A 19,524-nucleotide genomic window follows, 5' to 3' on the forward strand; every position below is an offset into this window, starting at 1 on the left:
TGCACGGCAGAAAACATGTATACATCTCGAGAGCGCTAAATCGCGTAGCCCTCATTCTCTTCGGGCTGCCGCTCTCGAATGGTCTCTCCGTAAACGGTGAGAGGAATGGCGATTTCAAAGGACTCACAGTTCAGATGATCCGTGGCAGATAGTAGCTTGCCGCGTTCATCTGACGACAGGGTCTCCAGCAAGCGAATGCCCGATGGGCTGGGACCCTGATGGCCCCGACCACCGGAGGTCACAAACTCGAATCGCAGTTCCCAATCAAGGGTCACCCCACTGGTGAGAATGGTAGGCGTGGCTGCAATAGGAATAGCCGGACTGAACGCTACTCGAGTAGCATGGAGTGTGTTTTCGAACAAAGATGCATGAATCTTCCGAGTAGTGCGGTGGATGCTTGCATTGGAACGAATAGCCAGAGTGGGTGTGACTTTCTCAGAGGTCTCTAATGAGGCTCTGACTGCATAACATGGAATTGTAGCATTGCCAAAGTCCATGGTAGCAATGATGGTCTCTCCGAGTCGGTGAACCGGTCGATTCAAGACCACCACCGCAATTCGCTGGCCCTCGCGGGCAATCTCGAAGCGATTGGGACTACGACGAGAATTGATTGCCTGGTTACTGCGAAGGATCGCAAAATCAATAATATCCTTGCAGGTCAGCATTTGCGGGAGTCCCTCAACGCTAGATCGCCGCGAAGAGAGAGCGCCAGGTGGGAAAAGCGTATTAGAACGCGCGCGTTGTTCCAGAATTTCGTCCACGTATCCTAAGAAATCGGTCGCAGAATGATGGGTTTTACTGATGCTCTGGTTCTTGGAACCAACTGGTGTTGTTGGACCGACCTTTTGCACCTTCGCCTCATCTCTGAGAAGCACATAAGGCGACATCAGGTCATGACCAAGGATATCTCCCTTGTCTGAACACGATTAATATCAATTTGCACGTTGATGTTTGAATATCACTCACCATTAACGCCGCTGTAAACACGGAATGGGATATTGATGCGGTTGACCTTTTGAGGCTCATTGGCTCCACTCGGCCGCTGAGTTCCAATAACTAAATTATATGAGATTTTGATTGCCTTCCCTTTGTGACTCGCCGGGAGTCCTTTCGGAAGGGCGAAAGAGAAGGAATATGATTGTTCCTCCCCCGGCGCTAATCGAAGGTCGACAAAAAGCAGTGATTGCGAAGTCGATAGGAGTGGAATGGAACGAGAGGATGACACGCCACGCATTTCTCGTAGGCCATCCAGTTCATTGTTGGGGAGAAGACCGTTGATCGATTCTTCAATGGTGTTCCATTTAAACGCTCCCCAGAACCCACCGGTCTTACGTGGACGTTCGGGGGTTGCTGGTCGTCCAGGAATACCACCTGGACCTGGTTGGCCACCAACAACTCCTTTTCGCTTGACTTCCTCGAATGCTGACTGATTGACTAAAGATCCATCAACCGTAAAAGAGGCGCTGACCTGCGCATAGCCCATGAGCAGCGCATGGCTATCAGGTGCCTTGAGTGGAGATGTCACCACGCTTGAATAATGTCGCGCATGTCGTGCGGATGGGGGCACTCGCGCACTTTGCGTCGAGTATGCTGTATATTCTGATCCGAGCGTTTCAGTCGAATGGTCACTGACGGAGAAGAATTCTCCACTGCTGCGAGCGCTCCCATTTGCGCTAGTGGCCGAAATGATTCTCGTCAGCTGTTGGTGTGCCGGGGCTGTCAGTGGCGCTTCCCTAGCATTCGGTTTTCCCCCGGTAGATGTAGTACCGTTTGTTGTTGCCGATTTGGGGGACGGAGTGCGCGCTGAGAGGTTGGCACTTGGTTCAGGAGGAGGCGCGGCTGGAAACTTAAATTCCATAGGAGGTGGTTGTGACCGTCGGGCAGGTGGTCGTATTGGCTCCACGAGTCCTGTTGGACTTGTCGCTAGAGAACCAGGCCGACTGCGACGCCCCAAATTGGCGGTATTTACAGTCAAATTGCCATTGGGATGCTCGCTTGGAGCTTCTGCCAATGGGAAAGGGAAAGCATGGGTGGGGGACCTCACTAGAATGAGATGCACATTAGTCTCAATTCATGACGCTTCAGCTTATCCGATCTTACCTTTCTTGTAGGAGTCCTCATAGCTATTGTTTCTCCTAGGGAGAACCTGAAGACTGGCCGAGCGCCCATGACCCCTGACTGGCTTCGGTCGATTATATTGATGTGGTGCAGGTGTCGGATCGGTCTGGCCTTCGCTGTCAATGGAGAGAATGGATACTGATCGTTTGTGGCTGTGACCTGGTTGCCAAGTGCGCGGTGTAGAGGGGCTGCTATTCGGGGGGAAGCTATGTGAGCCAACGTGCGGATTTGTTAAAGAAGAGGCCGTTCGGTGGTAAGGCTTTCGCTGTGAGCTGATAGAGTAGGATCTTCGACCAGAGAACAAGGCCTGGGGTGATTTGAGTCCAAAGAAAGAGTCCGAATTCGAGTTGGCCGTGTGGTTCGCCACTCGAGAGAGCTTCCGTGAATGTTGACCACCTTCGCTCACACTGGAGTCAACGCCAGTATCAGCTACGTTCTTGAACGTGATGGTACATTCCACGTCTTCCCCTGCAAATATGGTTTGGTCCTTCCATTTCACGAAGACCTGGATGTTGGAGGGCATGGCGCGTCAGCATGCGGGCAGTCGAGATCTAGGGAATTGCAAGTCGGCACGGTGAGCTGTAGGTCATTCGAGGTAGAAGATTGGCCGACATGAGCATTCTGTCAACTCGAATGCATGTTGGTTGATGTGAAGAGTCGGAAGGTTGTCGAGGATCGGATCAAGTTGCGTGGCGGGCCTTGCTCCACCCCCGAACTTCATACGTCAATGTCCCAACTGGGGTATCAACATGTCAAAATGCCAAAGGGCATGTGAAACAGAGAACAATTTTTGGAGAATTTTGGAGTAATTTGAGTGATTATTGTCCATATTTAAAAAAAAAAAACAAGATACGCTATTATGTATTGTACAGTGATGCAACCCAATTATATCATACAACCTCGGAAGGTACGTCTACTTGCGTCCGCCGTTGTCTTTGTCGCCATACAACACTCGAGCATCTGAAATGGGCTTCGTACGCTTGGTTTCAGGGCGGAGACCAAGCTCAGCCATACGACTCCAAATTCGATCGTGTCGCTTCTCCCATCGCTGGCGCCGGCTCTCCTGTTCGTCTTCAGATGGCTGCCATCTGCTCTTCAAAATTCGGCGAATAGCTTCCGGGGACACCTCAAATTCCTTTGCAAGTACAGGCGTTGTGAATTGCTCAGGCGCTTTCGCGTGTAGATGACGGATTCCATCGAGCGCATCAGGAGAGAGCTTCTTGGGTGGGTTCCAACCCTGAGGGAACTTCTTTTCTAAGGCGGCTTTTTGGATTTGCCAATTCTCCTTCTTATGTTTCTTTCCATTTGATGTCAACTTTGAGTCTTTGTTCCAGTGCGAGTCCTTGCCTGGGTCGGTTCGACCTTCCTGGCGAGCCTCTTTGCGAGCCTCTGTGCGGAATGCCTTGCGCTCTCTGTCGCTTCTCTTGACTTCATTTTCTGGTTTTCTTGGGTGACTCTTCATCGGCTTCCATCCATTGTTGGTGCGCGGAGGGCCAGATAATTGCTTTCTTGGCTTGCCGGAAGGTGTGGCGGCATTGGTGACCGATGACTCGGGAGTCGTCTGCTCCGATCGCTCATTCTCAGAATCACGCAAGTATGGACCCGAGTTGAATGCTCGGTGCTTTGAGGAGGAAAAGGAAGGGCAAGAGGCGAAACGGTAGGGGATCGTCGAAGAGGCCAAGTCACTGGCGAACTGGGAGCGAAAGACATTACGCATGACGGCTGGCAGGGCCAGCGTTGCTGATGCAGCACAAATAATCGCCATAGTGACAACAAAACAATCACATATATGAAGATATGGAAGGAGTTGAATTAGATGGGAGAGGAAGTCAAGAAAATATGGTGGCGATAAGATAACTAACTGATTTTGAATGCCTTGTGGTTCAGGCAGCCAGATCCTTAAGTTGACGCTAGACCAAATCAGGTAATTTGGTTATACTTCTCCAGTCTGCCAGAGACGCGCTTCACTTCTTTGAAAGGACGACCTCAAATAACATTCTTGGCTTTTTTTCGAAGATGTTTCTTGGAAGTAAATTTAAAGACAAACCTGGGGGTATCTTGAGCAAAGTGTTGGGGGATATATATTTGTATGCAAACGCGTGGTTGGCATATATATGTCAAGTTGCATAACCTTCGATATTAGCTTTCCATAGAGTAGTATTTTGATACAAGCTAGCCTACTGTATACTGTATATTAGACATCTGCAATTGCTAGGCTAGACCGGGTAGCACCGACCAGTCAAGTGAAATGGCTTATTATAGCTCGGCTTTGTTTCTCAGCGGGAGAGCAAAGGTGCGGTATCACAAAGACAGGTCGACTTGAGAGAAAGAGAGGCCGACACTCCTTAGACCGTTCTCAAAGAATATCCGATATTCAAAAGGATCAAATGTTGAGCAAAGAAGTGTGATGCAGGGTAGAAGTAGCACGAGCAACTGGGAAGTATAAGTAGAGCACGTGCAACACACCCTCGAGACTTTTACCATCTTTTCCCATCCGAGTCACCTACAGAACTCACCAGGCATACCTAGGACACCTGGCACACCTGACACGCTTGGTACACTTGGTGTTTGGAATTGAGCCAAAGGATGGCTTAGTGCGAGAGACCAGTACACTCGACCCACCGTTCATCTCGCGATTTTTCGCCGATCGAGGGGCTGACATCGAGGTCTCCAGCAAGAAGTCCTCTCAGCTCCTTGGTTGAAGACCAGTGAGACCCTCGCCTGTCCACTTCCTTCCTGCACTTCATACAGTCCACGCGCGGCAGTCTTGAGATCTCCAGAATTTGACAGGGGAAGACCCAAGGTTCGGATTCCTCAGATCGTCTGGAATGATCCGCTGTTTAGCGCGGAATGAGCTTGTTGTTTGCTCTCTTCTTTTGACCTTCCACAAGCCCCTTACACTCTTTTGAAGTGAGTTCTAGCCCGGTGGACCTGTAGGAACCGTTACAGTACAGTACTGATCACAGCTCCAACTTAGCTACCCCCACTAATTCGACCCCGGTCTTCCCACACTGGCCAACCTCTCCTGAACGCTCCTTCAACCTTGCAACCCACACATCTCTGAATTTTATTGGCGCTCACCGAGCTGCTCGACAGATGCGCCTTCATTTTGATATGAAAATACCCCGCGCACTCAGGGGATCTTGAAATACCGACCTCAGCCACCAAGGACATGGCTACCACCGCCCCCCTCAGTGCGAAAAGCAAGCTTGCTGGCCCCGGCGCATCACTCAAAATCACTCCTTCGAATTCTCCAATCCTGAGACCGGGTACACGATCTGCCAGCAAAACCTCCCACAATTCCTCCTTGTCCCTCCAAACAGTTATCGGCACCACAACCACGTCCCCCAATGGGTTCTCAAGCCACGACCAGAGTAAGAGCTTTGCGCTGTGCGCTGGATCTGCTGCTGTGCTCGCAGAATTAGATGAGGATGCCAACCTAAGCCAGCGCTTCTTCCGAGCGCGGCCCTCCGCGACCAGCCTTAATCCTGCAACTTCTTTTTACAATCAATCAACTCCACCGGCAACCCCGGACCCCAGGGCGCGCTCCCTATCTCACATCAGGTCTAATCCGCATATTAATATTCACAATGGATCACCGTCCAGCGATATTGGCGAAAGCGGTAGCCCCCGCGGATGGTCCTCGAGAGAAAGAATCAAAGCAGTCACAAGTGTCTCGATCAGCCCTAATGGAAGATTCCTTGCGGTAGGAGAGGTGCGTGCATAATACATGGCCAGGGTTTGAGGCACAGCTAACAAATTCCAGACGGGCTATAACCCTCGAGTTCTGATATTTTCGACGGCAAAGGATGCTTTGCCAGATATACCGCTATCGATTCTGAATGAGCATACATTTGGTGTATGCAGTCTCGCATTTAGCCCCAGTTCCCAGTATTTGGCGACCCTCGGAAACCCGAATGATGGGTTCCTTTTCATCTGGACAATCAATCTCAAAAATGGATCAGCCAAGCTACATTCTGCGAACAAGTGCACTTCGATCATCAAAGACATGTGCTGGGTTGGTCAAAGTCTGGTCACGTATGTTTGATAATGATAGTACTTACAATGTGACTAACTGTAACTTAGGACCGGCGTGCGGCATGTCAAAGTTTGGCGTCTTCCATCGATGCGACCTATATCTCCCACCAAATCGCGTTTGAATGTTGACGGAGGTGGACCCTCACCCAACCCTGCCCCAAAAGCGCTTTCTGGAAGGAATTGTCTACTAGGCGCACTCAGCGATAGTTCGTTCACCTGTGTCAGTAGCATCTCCGACCACGAGGCTGTGATTGGTACGGATTCAGGCGCAGTCTGCTTTCTCGATGATCGGGAGAATTCTCAAAAGATGATCACAGTCAAACAAACTGGCTTTAGCATCACATCCGTGGCCATTGATTTCGACCAAGAATCGGTTTGGCTCGGTGGGCGTGGAAGGCAGATGCAGCGATTGTCTTTCGAAGCTTTGCGATCTTGCAACTCGAACAGGCCAGCCTCTCCTACCAGAATTGATAAAAGTGTCATTGACAAGAAAAGCAAGGCACCTGCAATTACCTGCATGGGGTCTCTGAACTCGCACTTGGTCACTGTTGAAGCCACCCGTGAAATCCACATATATCCAATCAGTACTTTGCGCGAGGAGGGTGAGCAGGAGAATGGAGAGTCTTCCATGCAGGCACATCGAGATCCTATTCTCGGAATTTGCCATATGAAGCTCCCCAATGACTTCTCTGCAGATTTCTTTTCCTGGTCTCGGAATGGCTCTGTGAATTTCTGGGATGCCCAGGGAAAGTGCCGCGCATCGAAAGCAATTGACCTTGATCAATTTTCGGGAAGCGAAGAGGAGGTTTCTGCAAACGAGCTCAAAGTTCTGAGGGCTGCGGAAAGCGCGAATTGGTTTGTTTCAGGTGACAAGTTCGGTGTGCTTAGGTATGTGACACTTTGCAGTACAATTTCGCAGTATAGCAGAAGTTCTTTGACTGACTCGTAAATCTAGACTTCTTTCGAATGCCGATTGGACATGTGTCAGCCAAGCTCGCGCCCATGGCGGGGAGATCACAGACTTGGCCATCCAAGAAACGTCAGATTCCTGGCTAGTGGCCAGTTCCGGCCGTGATCGAATGGTGCAACTATTTGAGAAGAGAGACGCCGAATTGAAATTGATTCAAACTATGGATGACCACGTTGGTGCTGTCGGAAAATTACTCTTCATCGACGATGGCGAAAAACTTCTTTCATGCTCAGCAGACCGCACTGTTCTTATAAGAGATCGGGCAACAAGAGAAGTGGAGGGTGGAACATCTGTTGCCTACCTCGTTTCCAGAGTCATAACCCTCAAGGCTTCCCCTGTCTCAATGACACTCTGCCCAGATGACTCGAGCATCCTGTACGTTTCTACTATGGATCGCTGTATCTCCAAGTTCGACATACCTTCAGGGCGCCATTTGCACTCTTTTAAGGCATCGGATTCAGAGACTACTGATGCAGTGATCATGGGCTCGTTGAAAGTTGCATCGGAGATACCAGGCCAGACTCCGAAGATTCTTATTGGTGTCTCGACCACTGACAAATCTCTCCGTGTCTATGATCTCGAGCGAGATCAACTTCTGACAGGCGAATTTGGCCATACAGAAGGCGTGACAGATGTGCTCCTTCTGGAGGACCGCACGAATGAGCCTGAGGGAACACCTAAGCGCACAGTAGTTAGTGCTGGCATGGATGGTATTTTAATGATATGGAACCTGTCCGTTCAGCAGCAAATATCGCCGGAACTCCTTCAGAACGGACGAGACGATGACGATACTCCTGCCAAAGAAATCACCGCGGCCAAACCTCCTCTCAGAAAAGTTCTTTCCCGCAGCGAGTTAGCCGGCTTTCAACGTCCTGACAGTCCTAACCCAGCGACTCCAACACCGATACGCCAACGCTCGCCGACTCTAACGAGAAAGATATCTAGGCTATCGCTAGCACCATCTTCCTTGAAGAATCACTCTGTCTCCGAAACCTCATCTTTCCCAAACCGTCTCTCTCCCTCACCTGGTACCTCACTGGATAGAAGCCGTCGTTCACCATCACCCGTGAGCCCCCGATCCAGGGCCCCAGTGCCCAAAAAGCCGACCAGCTCAAGAAACAATAACCGGCGGACATCGATGGACTTCCGAAACCGTGCCAAAACAACACCACGGAGCGAATTTGGCAGTCTGGATATGTCCACCGAGCAGGTGTGCCGCACTCTCCGGGCCTACCGCAAGAAACTCAACGGTTCCACGCAAGACATCCAGGCGCAGAAAGAGCTCGAGCGGGAGCTAAGCCTGACCCTTCGTATTGTCACCAGTCGTGGGCTCAGTAGCGATGAAAGTGGAGAAACAGAGACCGATAGCAGCGGCAGAGACATGGATCAGAGGTCTAATCATTCCTCCCGGTCATTGAAGTCGCCCCAGACGCCCCGCTATATGCCATCGACTCCCTCATTGCAGCATAGAGTGGTACGCCAAGTTTCACGGAGCCGTTCATACGATGCCACAGCAAATGGAGATGATTAACGCCCACATTCTGCAAATTTTCCTATCATGCCTCAGAAAGAGGCCTTGCAACCTTGGAGTTTTCTTTTCAAGGCCGTGCATTTTCACGGCATCTTCCTTTACCTTCACTTGATGTTTCTATTTCTGTGGACTGACTTGTTCGCCATTGCATTCTCTTGAAATCATTTTCTTCCCTTATCTTCCTGCAATTTGCACACATATATCATATGCATCATCCACTGAGTGGTCAGTGGCTTGGGCCATTTTATTTCTTTCTACTTACCTCCCACTGATTTCCTAGAGATCATTGACCTTCTGATGATACCCATATTTACCATTCCGTGAGTGGCCACAGGCTGTCTTGCTATATTCGAAATTGCAACTTCTTCCTTTGATACTCTCTAGAACATATTACTGAAAATACAATTTCAAATGTTCTTGAATACCGCCTTGAAGACAAATCAATTATAACATAAAAATGACAGTACAAACAGCTCTTTACTCGTAAATGTGCCCACTAGGTGTCACAATATGACTTAATTGATATAAGCTAGCTTGTGTACGGATAATCAAAAGCATCCGCCTTCTGAACGAACCCATGCTTGACCAAGAGATGGCCATGACTGCCGAATCATTTTGCCCGGAGGATTCTTTTTTGGCCTCCAGAATAGGTTTGAAAAGGTCCTTTCGCTGTTATAGAATCCCCATTCGTGATAGCGCCGTCGAGGTCAGTACATGGGGCAATTGGACCCCTGATCACTGACTAGTCTTTGTTGACTTAGTCAAAGAGACAAAAGAGACATGTCGATATTGAATGAACAGTTTGCGGCAACTTACGTGGACAGCCAGTAGACAAGTTCCAACTTGTTGGCTACTCAGCTCCTCCATCTGGTATCTACCAAACCTTCAATGCTTAAGCTCATCAGATGGGTTGCAAGTATATATTACACAAGGAAAATATGAAGGAAAAAGACACGATTGCCTGAGACTGTTTATTGTGGTACTGGACATTTTGTTGAAGATACAGCCAACCCTTGGGGAATCAAAAAGACCAAAAAAAAAAAAAAAAGAAAAGAAAAGAAAGTCGAACAAAAAAAACCAAAAAGCACCGTTAATACCAGTGTCTTTTGACAACAGTTATTTGTCGATAGGGAGGAAGTTGCCAACAATGAGGGATGGACTATACAGAGTGATTAGCCTGGCACAAAAGCCAGAAAAACGTTGAGTTATGACTTACATGTTGTGGTTATCACGTCTGATGGTGAATGAGAAGCAACAATTAATACCATCACCCGTTGAGTTGGGGTTGGGGCTCTTGAGTGTGCAGCTGGTGAGCATAGCCTTTTGCGTATTGTCAAAGGCAATAGCACCAAACTTTTCCCAGTAGCTCACTAGCTGGTCCTCAACAATGATTTCGTGGATAGCGAGCTTGCCCTGTGAAACAAACCCTGTTAGTAAGTTCTGATATAGGGCACGAGACCAGCTAAGCAGCCCTAGGTAAATACTCACATCTCGCAGACCCTCAATGGGGACATCAATAAGCTGTGCCATTTCATTGTTGCCACGGAAAATCTCGCCTGTCCGACGCCAACAGCAGGCGGGGATAGCCATACTGGCAAACACGCGATCATACTCCATCAAGCTCCGCTCGAACCACATCTCAACAAGGATCAACTCGATATCAGTCAGGCTTTGCATGCGTTCTCGGAACTTTGGCCGGAACTTGTCAAGCTGTCGTAAGATCTTTTGCCGAGATATTTGCTGCATGTGCTTCTCCATGTACTGATTTAATCTCGCATATCCCTTGACATAGTTGAATGGCTTCAATAATCCTGCATCGTATTTAGCCTTGAGGAGTTTGTTCATTCGTTCCTCTGGTGGGTCAGTTCCTGCAGGATCGGCGGCCGTCATGTAGTAAGTTTCCCGGGCTTTGTCGTTGCCCACGGTTGAGGTTGGTCTTTGAATTGTGTCTCCCTGTGGCATATGGCTTTGCGCCGGTGGTGGAAGCTGCGCCGGTGGAGGTAAGCCATTTGGAATCCCTAAGCCATTCATGGAGTTCATCAACGTCGAGTCGGTGTAGACCCCGGGCATGTCCTGGTTTTGGAACATCGCACCGTCATCTAACAGACTGTTACTGAGGAAGTCTCCGAGCAAGTTATATTCATTGGTCACTTCTGGCGCATTGAACATGTAAGACGGATGGAGCGAATGCATCTCCTGGAATTGATTCTGACCCCCTACCCATTCATTATATGGCATGGCTGTCACCGAGAGTCAGCTGTTGCTCGGGTCATAAGATTCGCGACAAACTTACTCTGAGAATTGGGCTCGAGCTCCTGGCCAGGCGTGGAAAGGTTTCCGGACGAGACAGTGGAAGTCGGATTCACAGCTGAGGGCGTAAGTCCGATCGTGGCTTCAGGAAACTGTTGCTGGCTTGTAGAATCGGCTATATCAACACTCCTAGACATGCCTTGCACAGCTAGATCATTGTTCGAGCCCTCCTCGTCGGCAGCCGAATGTTCGTGTTCGCCGCGTCCGCGCTTTGGAGTCTCTCTTGGTTCATCATGGCATAGGTGACCAATGTTGCGCTTTATACAGCGAGTGCAAGGTCGTTCCTTCACGCAGGTCAGCTGATGCTATTTTCCGCAAGTCGCAACACGCAACTCGAGGGTTTAGTCGCGAACGGGGGAGGTCGTACCGAATCGCAGGTCATATGCTGTCCCACGCGAACAAATTCAGTTAGCAAAAGTATTATCGGGAGGATTCCCTAGGACAGCAATAGGACTGTCGCATAGCAAATGTGGAGTGCTCGGTGAAGCTTACCGAGCGACGACAATAGACACATGCTGGACAAAATTAGCCAAGAGCTTCTCACAGGCGCAGTTCCCTGTCGCATGCGGTGCAACGGCAACTTACCGTGATTCACCTTCCGGCGCTTCTTCGGGCTGGAATGACTCCCTCCGGTCGTTTCAGCCTTGGCCGCAGATGTTTGTTCCTTGAGGCTATCCTTGCCTGCATCCCCGGATCTGGACTTGACCAGCGACATTTCGGTCATTGTGTATAGATCGAGGAGACCGCAAACCAGAAGATCAGAGGTTCAGAGGTTGGAAACGTCGAAAATGTTCAGGATGGAGAAAGCGGAGTCGCCCCTCCGAACTCCTCCGCATTTCCGCCACCTCGGCGAGGCATTACTTTTTGGTGCTACGAAAGAGAGAGGTGTACAACAGTTTGTATTGGGACTTATTCCGATTTTCTCGGCGATCTTGAGCTTGGAGACTTCGGGTGCGTTTTGCAAATCCCTCCAGGTCTGAAATTGAGACTGGCTATGCATTAATTGGACTGCGCCTTGCATTTCTTCGGCCAGAATTGACCCTCCTGCATTGTTCTTTGGAGAGGAATGGTATTCAGCCGCGCACGAGGTCTGTCTGGTGCCACTATGCAGCGTATAAGTTGCGATCTGAGCACGCGACAAGCGGTCTCTTGGTAATCCTCGAGTGGCTTGTCTCGGCAAGCGTGAGTTTCCCTGGTCCGAGGTCCTTCATGTGTCGACGTGAATTGCGCGGGATGTAGTATTTTGGTATGTGTGCGGGTGCAGAATGACTGGCGATCAGTCATTAGATAGCGAGTATAGATCTAAAGCCGCTTGCGATCGGGTAATAGCATCACCGAGCTCCGCGAACGGCGCAGTATTGCTTTGCATGGATTGAAGGTGGCCATTCAATTGCTTCATCAGTCCTTGAATCTCGGGGTCGGTGTCCAACTAAAATTGAGCAGGACGTAAGTTTCTGTGCTCTGCATGTACACAAAGGTAAGACTTGCCTCGTCCAGACTTGCGTGGCTATCCTTCGCACTGATAAGAGCGAATTTGGAGGACGTGAAGCTCTCGGTTTGAGGAAGCGCATCGAGCTTCCGGAGAACAGGGTGTTCCTATGCATATATTCAGTTAAAAACACCAACGAGGCAAGTTATTGTGTCGCATACATTCTTCGTCTGTCGTTTTCGTTCAGTCTCGGCCCGTTTGGCGTTCTTGTCCATTTCCTGCAACGCTTTTTTGTCGCGTACGAGGGCTGCTTCTTCTTTTGCAATTTCGGCTTTCAAAAGGTCGACGCTGTCAGTCATAGTAACCAAGCTGGATTCGAGGCCACGCTAAGGTATGTCAGTATGAGGTCTTGCTAGCAGATCACGGGTTGCATACGTGCTCATTCAACGCAGACTCGTAATCAAAGTTAGATTCCTTTGTTGCGGGTGGAAAGGGCATCCGTGGAAGGCGTTTCCCTAGACTGATATCATGCAGAGACAGCGGTCAGCGCTTTGGTTTCTCCCAGCTGCTGACACTTGCGCCAAGTCCAGCGACATCGTGCAGACTTACTTTCGTACCACTGCTTGCACAGCACCCTGCGCCTCTATGCGTTTTCGCTCATTCTGGCTTCGCATGATCACTGGTCGCTCGAGGGAATGAAATATATCGCGAACTCTTTCTTGAACGGGTTCTGGGAGGGTGGTCCATTTCGACTTGATAGTCTTTTCAGGGACATGGCGTACGTGGGGTTTGAGGTAAGCGTAGCGCTTGGAATTATGATCTTCATCATCACTGTGCTTTCGTTTTGGAGGCATTCTGGGCGAGACAGTGGGAGGAAGTAACGGAGAGGTCGACGCGTCCAAACACGGCAAAATACAAGGCGGTGGAGGATGACGGCGTTACGAAGTAATTCACCAATTGAGGCCTTCAATTCAGTTTCACTCATCTTCGCTTCCAATTCGATCCCTTTAATATCACTTCCAATGAGGGCTAGGTCTGTTTTTGTTTCCAATCCTAACCAGTCTTCTCAAGTTGCTATAATTATAAGATCCGTTTAAGTGGTATAAATTGTTTTTCAGCTCAGAAATATTTCGAATTATGCACTAGGGTATTGATGCCTATCAACCAAAGGTAATATTATATCACTGACGGTGGCAAATAGGAAGCCGGAGAATGCAGAGCAGAAAGAAAATGGTATCTTGTCACTAGGACTGCGAAATGAACGCCAACCGCGCCGGTCTTCTCCAACTCGCTGAAACGCTTGCAAGCCCCGTTAGAAGGATAGGGCTATCCAGATTATATGTTTAGAAGGCTGCTATAGGCTATCATCTTGGCATTACCAAACCGCTGATGCCTTTGAGCTCATGTAGTTGGCCTTGGAGGATATCATTGCCTTGGAGAAGTTCTTCAAGCCAGTCGGCGGCGGATGTGAGCATTGCACTCTTGCTGAAGCCACCGCCTCTGAGGCCCGGCACGAGAGTACATAGATCTTCGAAGCCTTGACGGATAAGGTTTCGGCGTTTCTGTTCTGAAAGGATGTGATTGGTCCTCTTCTGCTCTTCGGAGAGATTCTCTCGAGCAGCCTTTGATCCTGGTTGAATGCGGGCTTTCCGAGACATATCTGCTGATACCCGACGTCCTTTACTTATAGATCCTCTAGATTTCCTGGAATGAGGTCTTCCATCCTCTTCGTCGGAGTCAACTTCTTCTTTCATAATTCGTGACCGTTTCCGGGTTTGTAGGCTGTCGTCCGGGATTGAACCAATGGAATGTGAAGCGAAAGAACCTCGGTGAACAGGGTCGCCGACGATCCGTTCTGGACTAGGGGCTCGGGTGTTGGCGGCACTGCTCTGTGTTTCAAAGCAACCCAGATGATCTAGCAGTTCCTTTGTTCGCTGTTCCTCATCAGGTTGATCGGGTGGGCGAAGATAGCCTTGATCCATAAAACTGACATCGGAGCCCCAGCGGAGACTACGGGCTTTTCTTGATGGATGCTGGTCGGCTGGGATAGGATCCCGGACGTCAAAAAACATCTCTGATGTATGATATCCAGTGGGCACATCGGCCCGAGACGGAGAAGCACTCGGTCCCTGCCCGAGGTTTCTAGTCTGTGAATCATTGCTTACGTGGGTTCCATTTTGCGGTATAGGATGTCCTGCAAAAGCCTGCTGCGCTAGTGTGGACCCAATATCTTGCCCGTTGAGGCCGCTCTGATATAGCATGGATGCTGCTGCGAATATGTCCTGGCCTGTAGGAGTTCCGACCATCATGCCCCCGTTTGCTTTTCCCAGTCCATGCTGCTGAAAAGATGGTTGTGATAAGGAGGTAGTTGATCCTTCGAAGTTCGGAGGCAATTCGCCAGACCAGTCCAAGTTGGATAACCCGGTTTTATGTTCTTGTCGCATCCAAAAGTCATTCGTAAAGTGGTTCGCATTCATGGTAGTAAAGAAGTTGTCGAGCATGTTGGATTCATTATCATCAAGGAGAGAGGGACCCGGAGGAAGAGCGGGTGCTTGTTCAAATGGGGTATCCATGGGAGAGAGAAAGGAATCTTATCTCATTTTAGCAGGGATTTCATGCATGGTGCATGTCGGAAAAAACTCACATCCAAAGGGTCCAGACGGGGGTGATGTGCGTCCAGTCTGAACTTCAGTCCCACGGCCATCCATTGTGGGGGAAACAGCGCTATCGATAGTCTTTATAACGGGGGTATCTGCTACTCTCAAATGAAGAGTAGCGCGGGCCAAGATGCAAGTGGCATGCCTCGGTCCAGTTCTGAAGTATGCGCTATGCGATAAAGTTCCAGAGGATCGCCGACTCCACTAACGAGGGGAGTTTAGGTGTTAGAGGGGATGGGGGAAGCGATAGTGGTTGCGCAAGAAAGCAACAAATGGAAGCAAGTGAGAGAAAGGGTAAAGAGAAGAGAAGTGAGAGAATGTGTCAAGAGAGAGAGACTCTGGGGAAGAGGTGGAGGTTCAAAGGATCACATGCAAAACTCAAGTGACGTAACAGTACGAAAAATACCAAAATGACAGCCGCACAGAAACGTCCACCGTGGCTTTTCACGGTATTGACTTGTCTTTGCAAGTATCTCCGGGGAGAGCTGTACTTCCGGGGAACGGAGACCCCGTGACCCGTGCCTGACTGACTTCCGACGGTTGTGTTCCAGAGCTTTGGTACTCTGCATGTTCTTCAACCGTTGAGGGGACTTGGATGCTACTTGCTGCACCTCACTCTTGAGCTGCAGAAACACCCATTATTGGGTCAGTGCGGTTCTTGTTTTTTTGGCAATCTGATCCATCCCTATTGGTCTTTCAATTAAATCATCCGTGGGCCCCCTTAGGCCCCCGCAATCCCGACTATCGTCCGAAACCAAGCCGGATGATCGTCTGCTTTGCTGCCCCCTGGGAACTGGGGCGCTCTACCAACCGAGGTCCAACGAGTCCACACAACACTTAAGGAACGTTACACGGCTCGACGATCAAAACGATCGTGCAGGTGTCAGGTTTCCCGGAGAATACTACCCATTTTTCGGGACGCACAATTGTAGGTTCCCAGAGTTTCCTCATTGGGCTTATCATTATTCAACGGCTGACCTTCTCATTAGTTCGGCTGGGATGGTGCCCCCCTTCTGGACCTGAAGGTTTCCAGTATGGACCGTGTGCACCTAAGAAGGAACCGGGCAATGAACCCGTGAGTCCGATCGTTACCCTAATTCTACCGCCATTTCCTGACTGTCACTGTAGCCTTCTTCGCGCCTACGCGTTGGGGTACCTGTCATCGGTGACTCCGAGGTTGGTATCGTATGTACGCCGTCTGGCTAAGCAAGATTGGACTGCACAGCAGAAACTTCAAGAGGTACGCAGATATGAACCGTGACGTCGGGCTGGGGGCATGTCTCAATCCTGATACGTGCAACTGGAGCTGTAGCTGACCGTGAGAGCAGGTAGTTCAAGTTTTGACTGGTCCATTGCGTGTGAACGGCTTTCCAGCATTCTGTGCTGCTCTAGTAGGCGGTTCAACTTTGCTACCGATATTATTGTATCGTCTCTATGCGTTGATCACTGCAGGACTTGCCAAAGGCGACGTTCAAATTTCGAAAAAGCTCGATCGCTTGATTCGATTTGCTGCAGCCTTAATATCGGGGTGGTTCAGTTTTCAACTTATCAACAGAAACCGCATTTGTCTTCGGACCAAGGATGTCAGGGTTCAGCGGGAGCGTACCGAGCGGGAATCTACAGACCAGGGAGATGACTCCAGCCAGGTTGCAGCCAATTCGCTTGAGCATCAACGCCCAGAGTTGGCAGGGAAGACTATGGACCTGACCATCTTCTCGGTCACAAGAGCTATAGATGTCATCGCATGTGTTGCATGGAACCGCTGGTCCCGCTACCGCAAGGCCCAGAACCGGTGGACTATTGTCGAACGCTTTGTTCCTGGATTAGTGGATTCAGGAGTTTTCGCCATGAGTGCCGCTATCGTTATGTGGGCATGGTTTTATCTCCCAGAAAGACTGCCCAGGACATACGAGAAATGGATCGGGGAAGCCGCTCAGGTTGACTCGCGCTTGATTGAGGCTTTACGCCGTGTTCGACGAGGTGTCTTTGTATACGGAAAGGATACAGGTCAAGCAAATCTTCTCAAGCCTATGTGCAATGACTATAATTGGCCAGAGGTTTGGGGGGACCCAGCCAAGACAGTCCCAATTCCCTGCGAGATGGTCCACATGGGATGCGGCCCTAGCTGCGAGAAACACGCTTTGCACCGATTTGCCAGAACCTTTAAGTTCGCTTGTGCAACTTACATCCCGTTACAAATTATCTTTCGCCTACGAGGGATGAATTCCGCAGCAGCTCTCCGACGGGCTATTTTTGACGCTGCCCGATCCTCTACCTTCTTGGCGTCTTTCGTGACCCTTTTCTATTACTCTGTGTGTCTTGCCCGAACGCGACTCGGCCCAAAGATATTCGACCCGAAGACCGTCACCCCGTTGATGTGGGACTCCGGTCTCTGTGTAGGAGCGGGATGTCTTATGTGTGGCTGGAGTGCATTGGTCGAGAAGGCGCGGAAGAGACAAGAGTTGGCACTATTTGTGGCACCTCGGGCGGCCGCCACGGTTTTGCCACGGTTGTATGATAAAAAGGTATGTATGCATCGGACCCTCGCAGCAGCGTTACACCTCGGCCCCCCTTCTCGATGCCCCGAAACTGAGCTTATGACGAATCAAGAGTCATGAGCGCGTGCTGACTTGTATACAGTATCAATACCGAGAGCGCTTTGCATTTGCCGTCAGCGCTGCCATTCTCATCACTTCCATTCGAGAGCGGCCCAGCATGGTTCGAGGAGTCTTTGGCCGTATCACCAATAGCGTTTTGAACTAGAATTTCTGAGGCCTCATCATTAATTTTTCCCCCTGATTTCTCTTTTGCTCCAGACTTCAGACCCTATGTTTGGGTACTATTTTGTATCATCATTCACCTTGCATTGTTATGACTTTAATCCTTCATAGTGGCGGAGCTCGCCTGCTTCAATGGATCTTTTCATAAACTTTCAACTTTGAGAATAATCTCGAGTACTATTCCTGGCTTCGTGAGGGGACTTTCACAATGTCATCTGTACCAAAATGTGTAGGAAATGCGCCAATTCACATTCTGATGACCAGGCAAACTATGGCCAGGTCTGCTACTAAATGATTTAAGATATCTAGCTGGAGCAGATGTTTGACACGCTCTGAACTAAGGACAGTACTAGAATAGCAACTCATCGTTCAATTAGGTGTAACTTATAGAAAATGTAACTCATTAAATGAAGCATCGGATATCATGATGGGACCACACAGGGCTTATCGATAAGGTATCACGTGTTGAGGATAACTGCACATCTTGAGATTCAACGTCTGATTACTCTTACTCCCCTAACACCATGTTTTCACGATTACTCCCCTCATGGGGATGCTCAAAGCTAACGGGGACAATTCCCCAACGTTCAATTTATCTCCGGAAAAACGTCCTGGACATGGAGAGGAGGTTTTTCTCGAGAAATTCCCTGCTCCAAGCAAAACACCAAGGATCATCCGCACCTTTCCATACCCCGGAGTCACAAAAGCGCAATACCTCTACATTGTAAGACCGCATTGAACCCTAATTTCAAAATATTGTACAAGCTAACAGAGTTGCCGACTAGGTACTATACCGTCAGTCTCATCCTCGGAACCGTTGCGCTCGCATATGGATCCGTACCTCTTTATAAAATGGTACGTAAATACACGGCCTGATTGCTTATTTACATTATGTCTGAGGCGGAACCAATATTAACACCCAATTGCAGATCTGTCAACAAACCGGCTGGGGCGGCCAGCCCATCCTCACCCACCGCAACGGCGACGGCGATACTGCAGGGCGCGTGACACCAGTAACAGACTCCCGCCGTCTTCGCATCACATTCAATGGATCCGTATCCGATGTTCTCCCCTGGAAATTCACACCACAGCAGCGCGAGGTCCGAGTGCTACCGGGCGAGACAGCTCTGGCGTTCTACACGGCAACGAACAAGGGCCCGAACGATATCATTGGAGTTGCAACGTACAGTGTTACACCGGGACAGGTAGCGCCGTATTTCAGTAAGATTCAATGCTTCTGCTTTGAAGAGCAGAAGCTCAATGCGGGAGAGTCGGTTGATATGCCCGTGTTTTTCTTCATTGATCCTGACTTCGCGACGGATCCTAATATGAAGGGCATTGATACTATTACCTTGTCATATACTTTCTTCAGTGAGTCTTGCAATTGTTGGCTACCTTTGAGCTGAACTAACATCGTTATAGAAGCGAAATATGATGACAATGGTGTTCTCAAGCCCATTGCTTCATAAATACTGTCATCTGAAAGCATCTTGAAGTCCTGTGCCTGACATGTTTGCAGTTTAGCATAAACTTGAACATTTGGACTTGTATGATATTGTGTTTGGCTTTTTGTCCCCTTCTCATCTCTTTGAACAAATGCATGTATTATACATCTTGGAGTTTGGCAGAAGGCAATTAGATACCTCAAATAAGTCTGAATATATATTTTGGGGGGAGTTTCAAGTGGAATT

At 49.4% G+C, this 19,524-nt stretch overlaps 7 protein-coding genes across 7 annotated transcripts; 2 read left to right on the forward strand and 5 right to left on the reverse strand.

Moving 5' to 3' along the window:
- Positions 1 to 35: 35 nt before the first annotated feature.
- Positions 36 to 2,641, reverse strand: N7511_007566 (putative intracellular protein transport protein (Sat1); the record flags this gene model as incomplete). The annotated part of the gene is made up of 3 exons (XM_057129943.1): positions 36 to 916; positions 967 to 2,043; positions 2,101 to 2,641. 3 exons carry the CDS (start codon positions 2,639 to 2,641, stop codon positions 36 to 38), a joined length of 2,499 nt encoding a protein of 832 aa, XP_056981726.1.
- A 390-nt stretch (positions 2,642 to 3,031) lies between these two features.
- On the reverse strand, positions 3,032 to 3,883 carry rrg9 (mitochondrial ribosome assembly protein RRG9; the record flags this gene model as incomplete). The annotated part of the gene is made up of 1 exon (XM_057129944.1): positions 3,032 to 3,883. One exon carries the CDS (start codon positions 3,881 to 3,883, stop codon positions 3,032 to 3,034), a length of 852 nt encoding a protein of 283 aa, XP_056981727.1.
- Positions 3,884 to 5,290: 1,407 nt separating this feature from the next.
- On the forward strand, positions 5,291 to 8,657 carry N7511_007568 (WD40 repeat domain-containing protein; the record flags this gene model as incomplete). The annotated part of the gene is made up of 4 exons (XM_057129945.1): positions 5,291 to 5,833; positions 5,885 to 6,156; positions 6,205 to 7,044; positions 7,112 to 8,657. The coding sequence occupies 4 exons, from the start codon at positions 5,291 to 5,293 to the stop codon at positions 8,655 to 8,657; spliced, it is 3,201 nt and encodes a 1,066-aa protein (XP_056981728.1).
- A 1,116-nt stretch (positions 8,658 to 9,773) lies between these two features.
- acuM (gluconeogenesis transcription factor RDS2) lies at positions 9,774 to 11,691 on the reverse strand (the record flags this gene model as incomplete). The annotated part of the gene is made up of 7 exons (XM_057129946.1): positions 9,774 to 9,816; positions 9,874 to 10,070; positions 10,146 to 10,897; positions 10,951 to 11,272; positions 11,321 to 11,352; positions 11,411 to 11,482; positions 11,553 to 11,691. 7 exons carry the CDS (start codon positions 11,689 to 11,691, stop codon positions 9,774 to 9,776), a joined length of 1,557 nt encoding a protein of 518 aa, XP_056981729.1.
- A 552-nt stretch (positions 11,692 to 12,243) lies between these two features.
- On the reverse strand, positions 12,244 to 13,250 carry N7511_007570 (uncharacterized protein; the record flags this gene model as incomplete). The annotated part of the gene is made up of 5 exons (XM_057129947.1): positions 12,244 to 12,396; positions 12,456 to 12,563; positions 12,618 to 12,782; positions 12,832 to 12,916; positions 13,006 to 13,250. The coding sequence occupies 5 exons, from the start codon at positions 13,248 to 13,250 to the stop codon at positions 12,244 to 12,246; spliced, it is 756 nt and encodes a 251-aa protein (XP_056981730.1).
- A 510-nt stretch (positions 13,251 to 13,760) lies between these two features.
- N7511_007571 (basic helix-loop-helix domain-containing protein) lies at positions 13,761 to 15,104 on the reverse strand (the record flags this gene model as incomplete). Its single annotated transcript, XM_057129948.1, has 2 exons — positions 13,761 to 14,986; positions 15,041 to 15,104. 2 exons carry the CDS (start codon positions 15,102 to 15,104, stop codon positions 13,761 to 13,763), a joined length of 1,290 nt encoding a protein of 429 aa, XP_056981731.1.
- A 983-nt stretch (positions 15,105 to 16,087) lies between these two features.
- N7511_007572 (cytochrome c oxidase assembly protein) lies at positions 16,088 to 19,302 on the forward strand (the record flags this gene model as incomplete). Its single annotated transcript, XM_057129949.1, has 8 exons — positions 16,088 to 16,128; positions 16,182 to 16,293; positions 16,382 to 17,578; positions 17,694 to 17,804; positions 18,397 to 18,557; positions 18,619 to 18,688; positions 18,763 to 19,204; positions 19,256 to 19,302. The coding sequence occupies 8 exons, from the start codon at positions 16,088 to 16,090 to the stop codon at positions 19,300 to 19,302; spliced, it is 2,181 nt and encodes a 726-aa protein (XP_056981732.1).
- Between the last annotated feature and the right edge of the window lie 222 nt (positions 19,303 to 19,524).

Source organism: Penicillium nucicola (genome assembly GCF_028828085.1).
Source record: "Penicillium nucicola strain IBT 29836 chromosome Unknown utg000008l, whole genome shotgun sequence".
NCBI lineage: Eukaryota > Fungi > Ascomycota > Eurotiomycetes > Eurotiales > Aspergillaceae > Penicillium > Penicillium nucicola.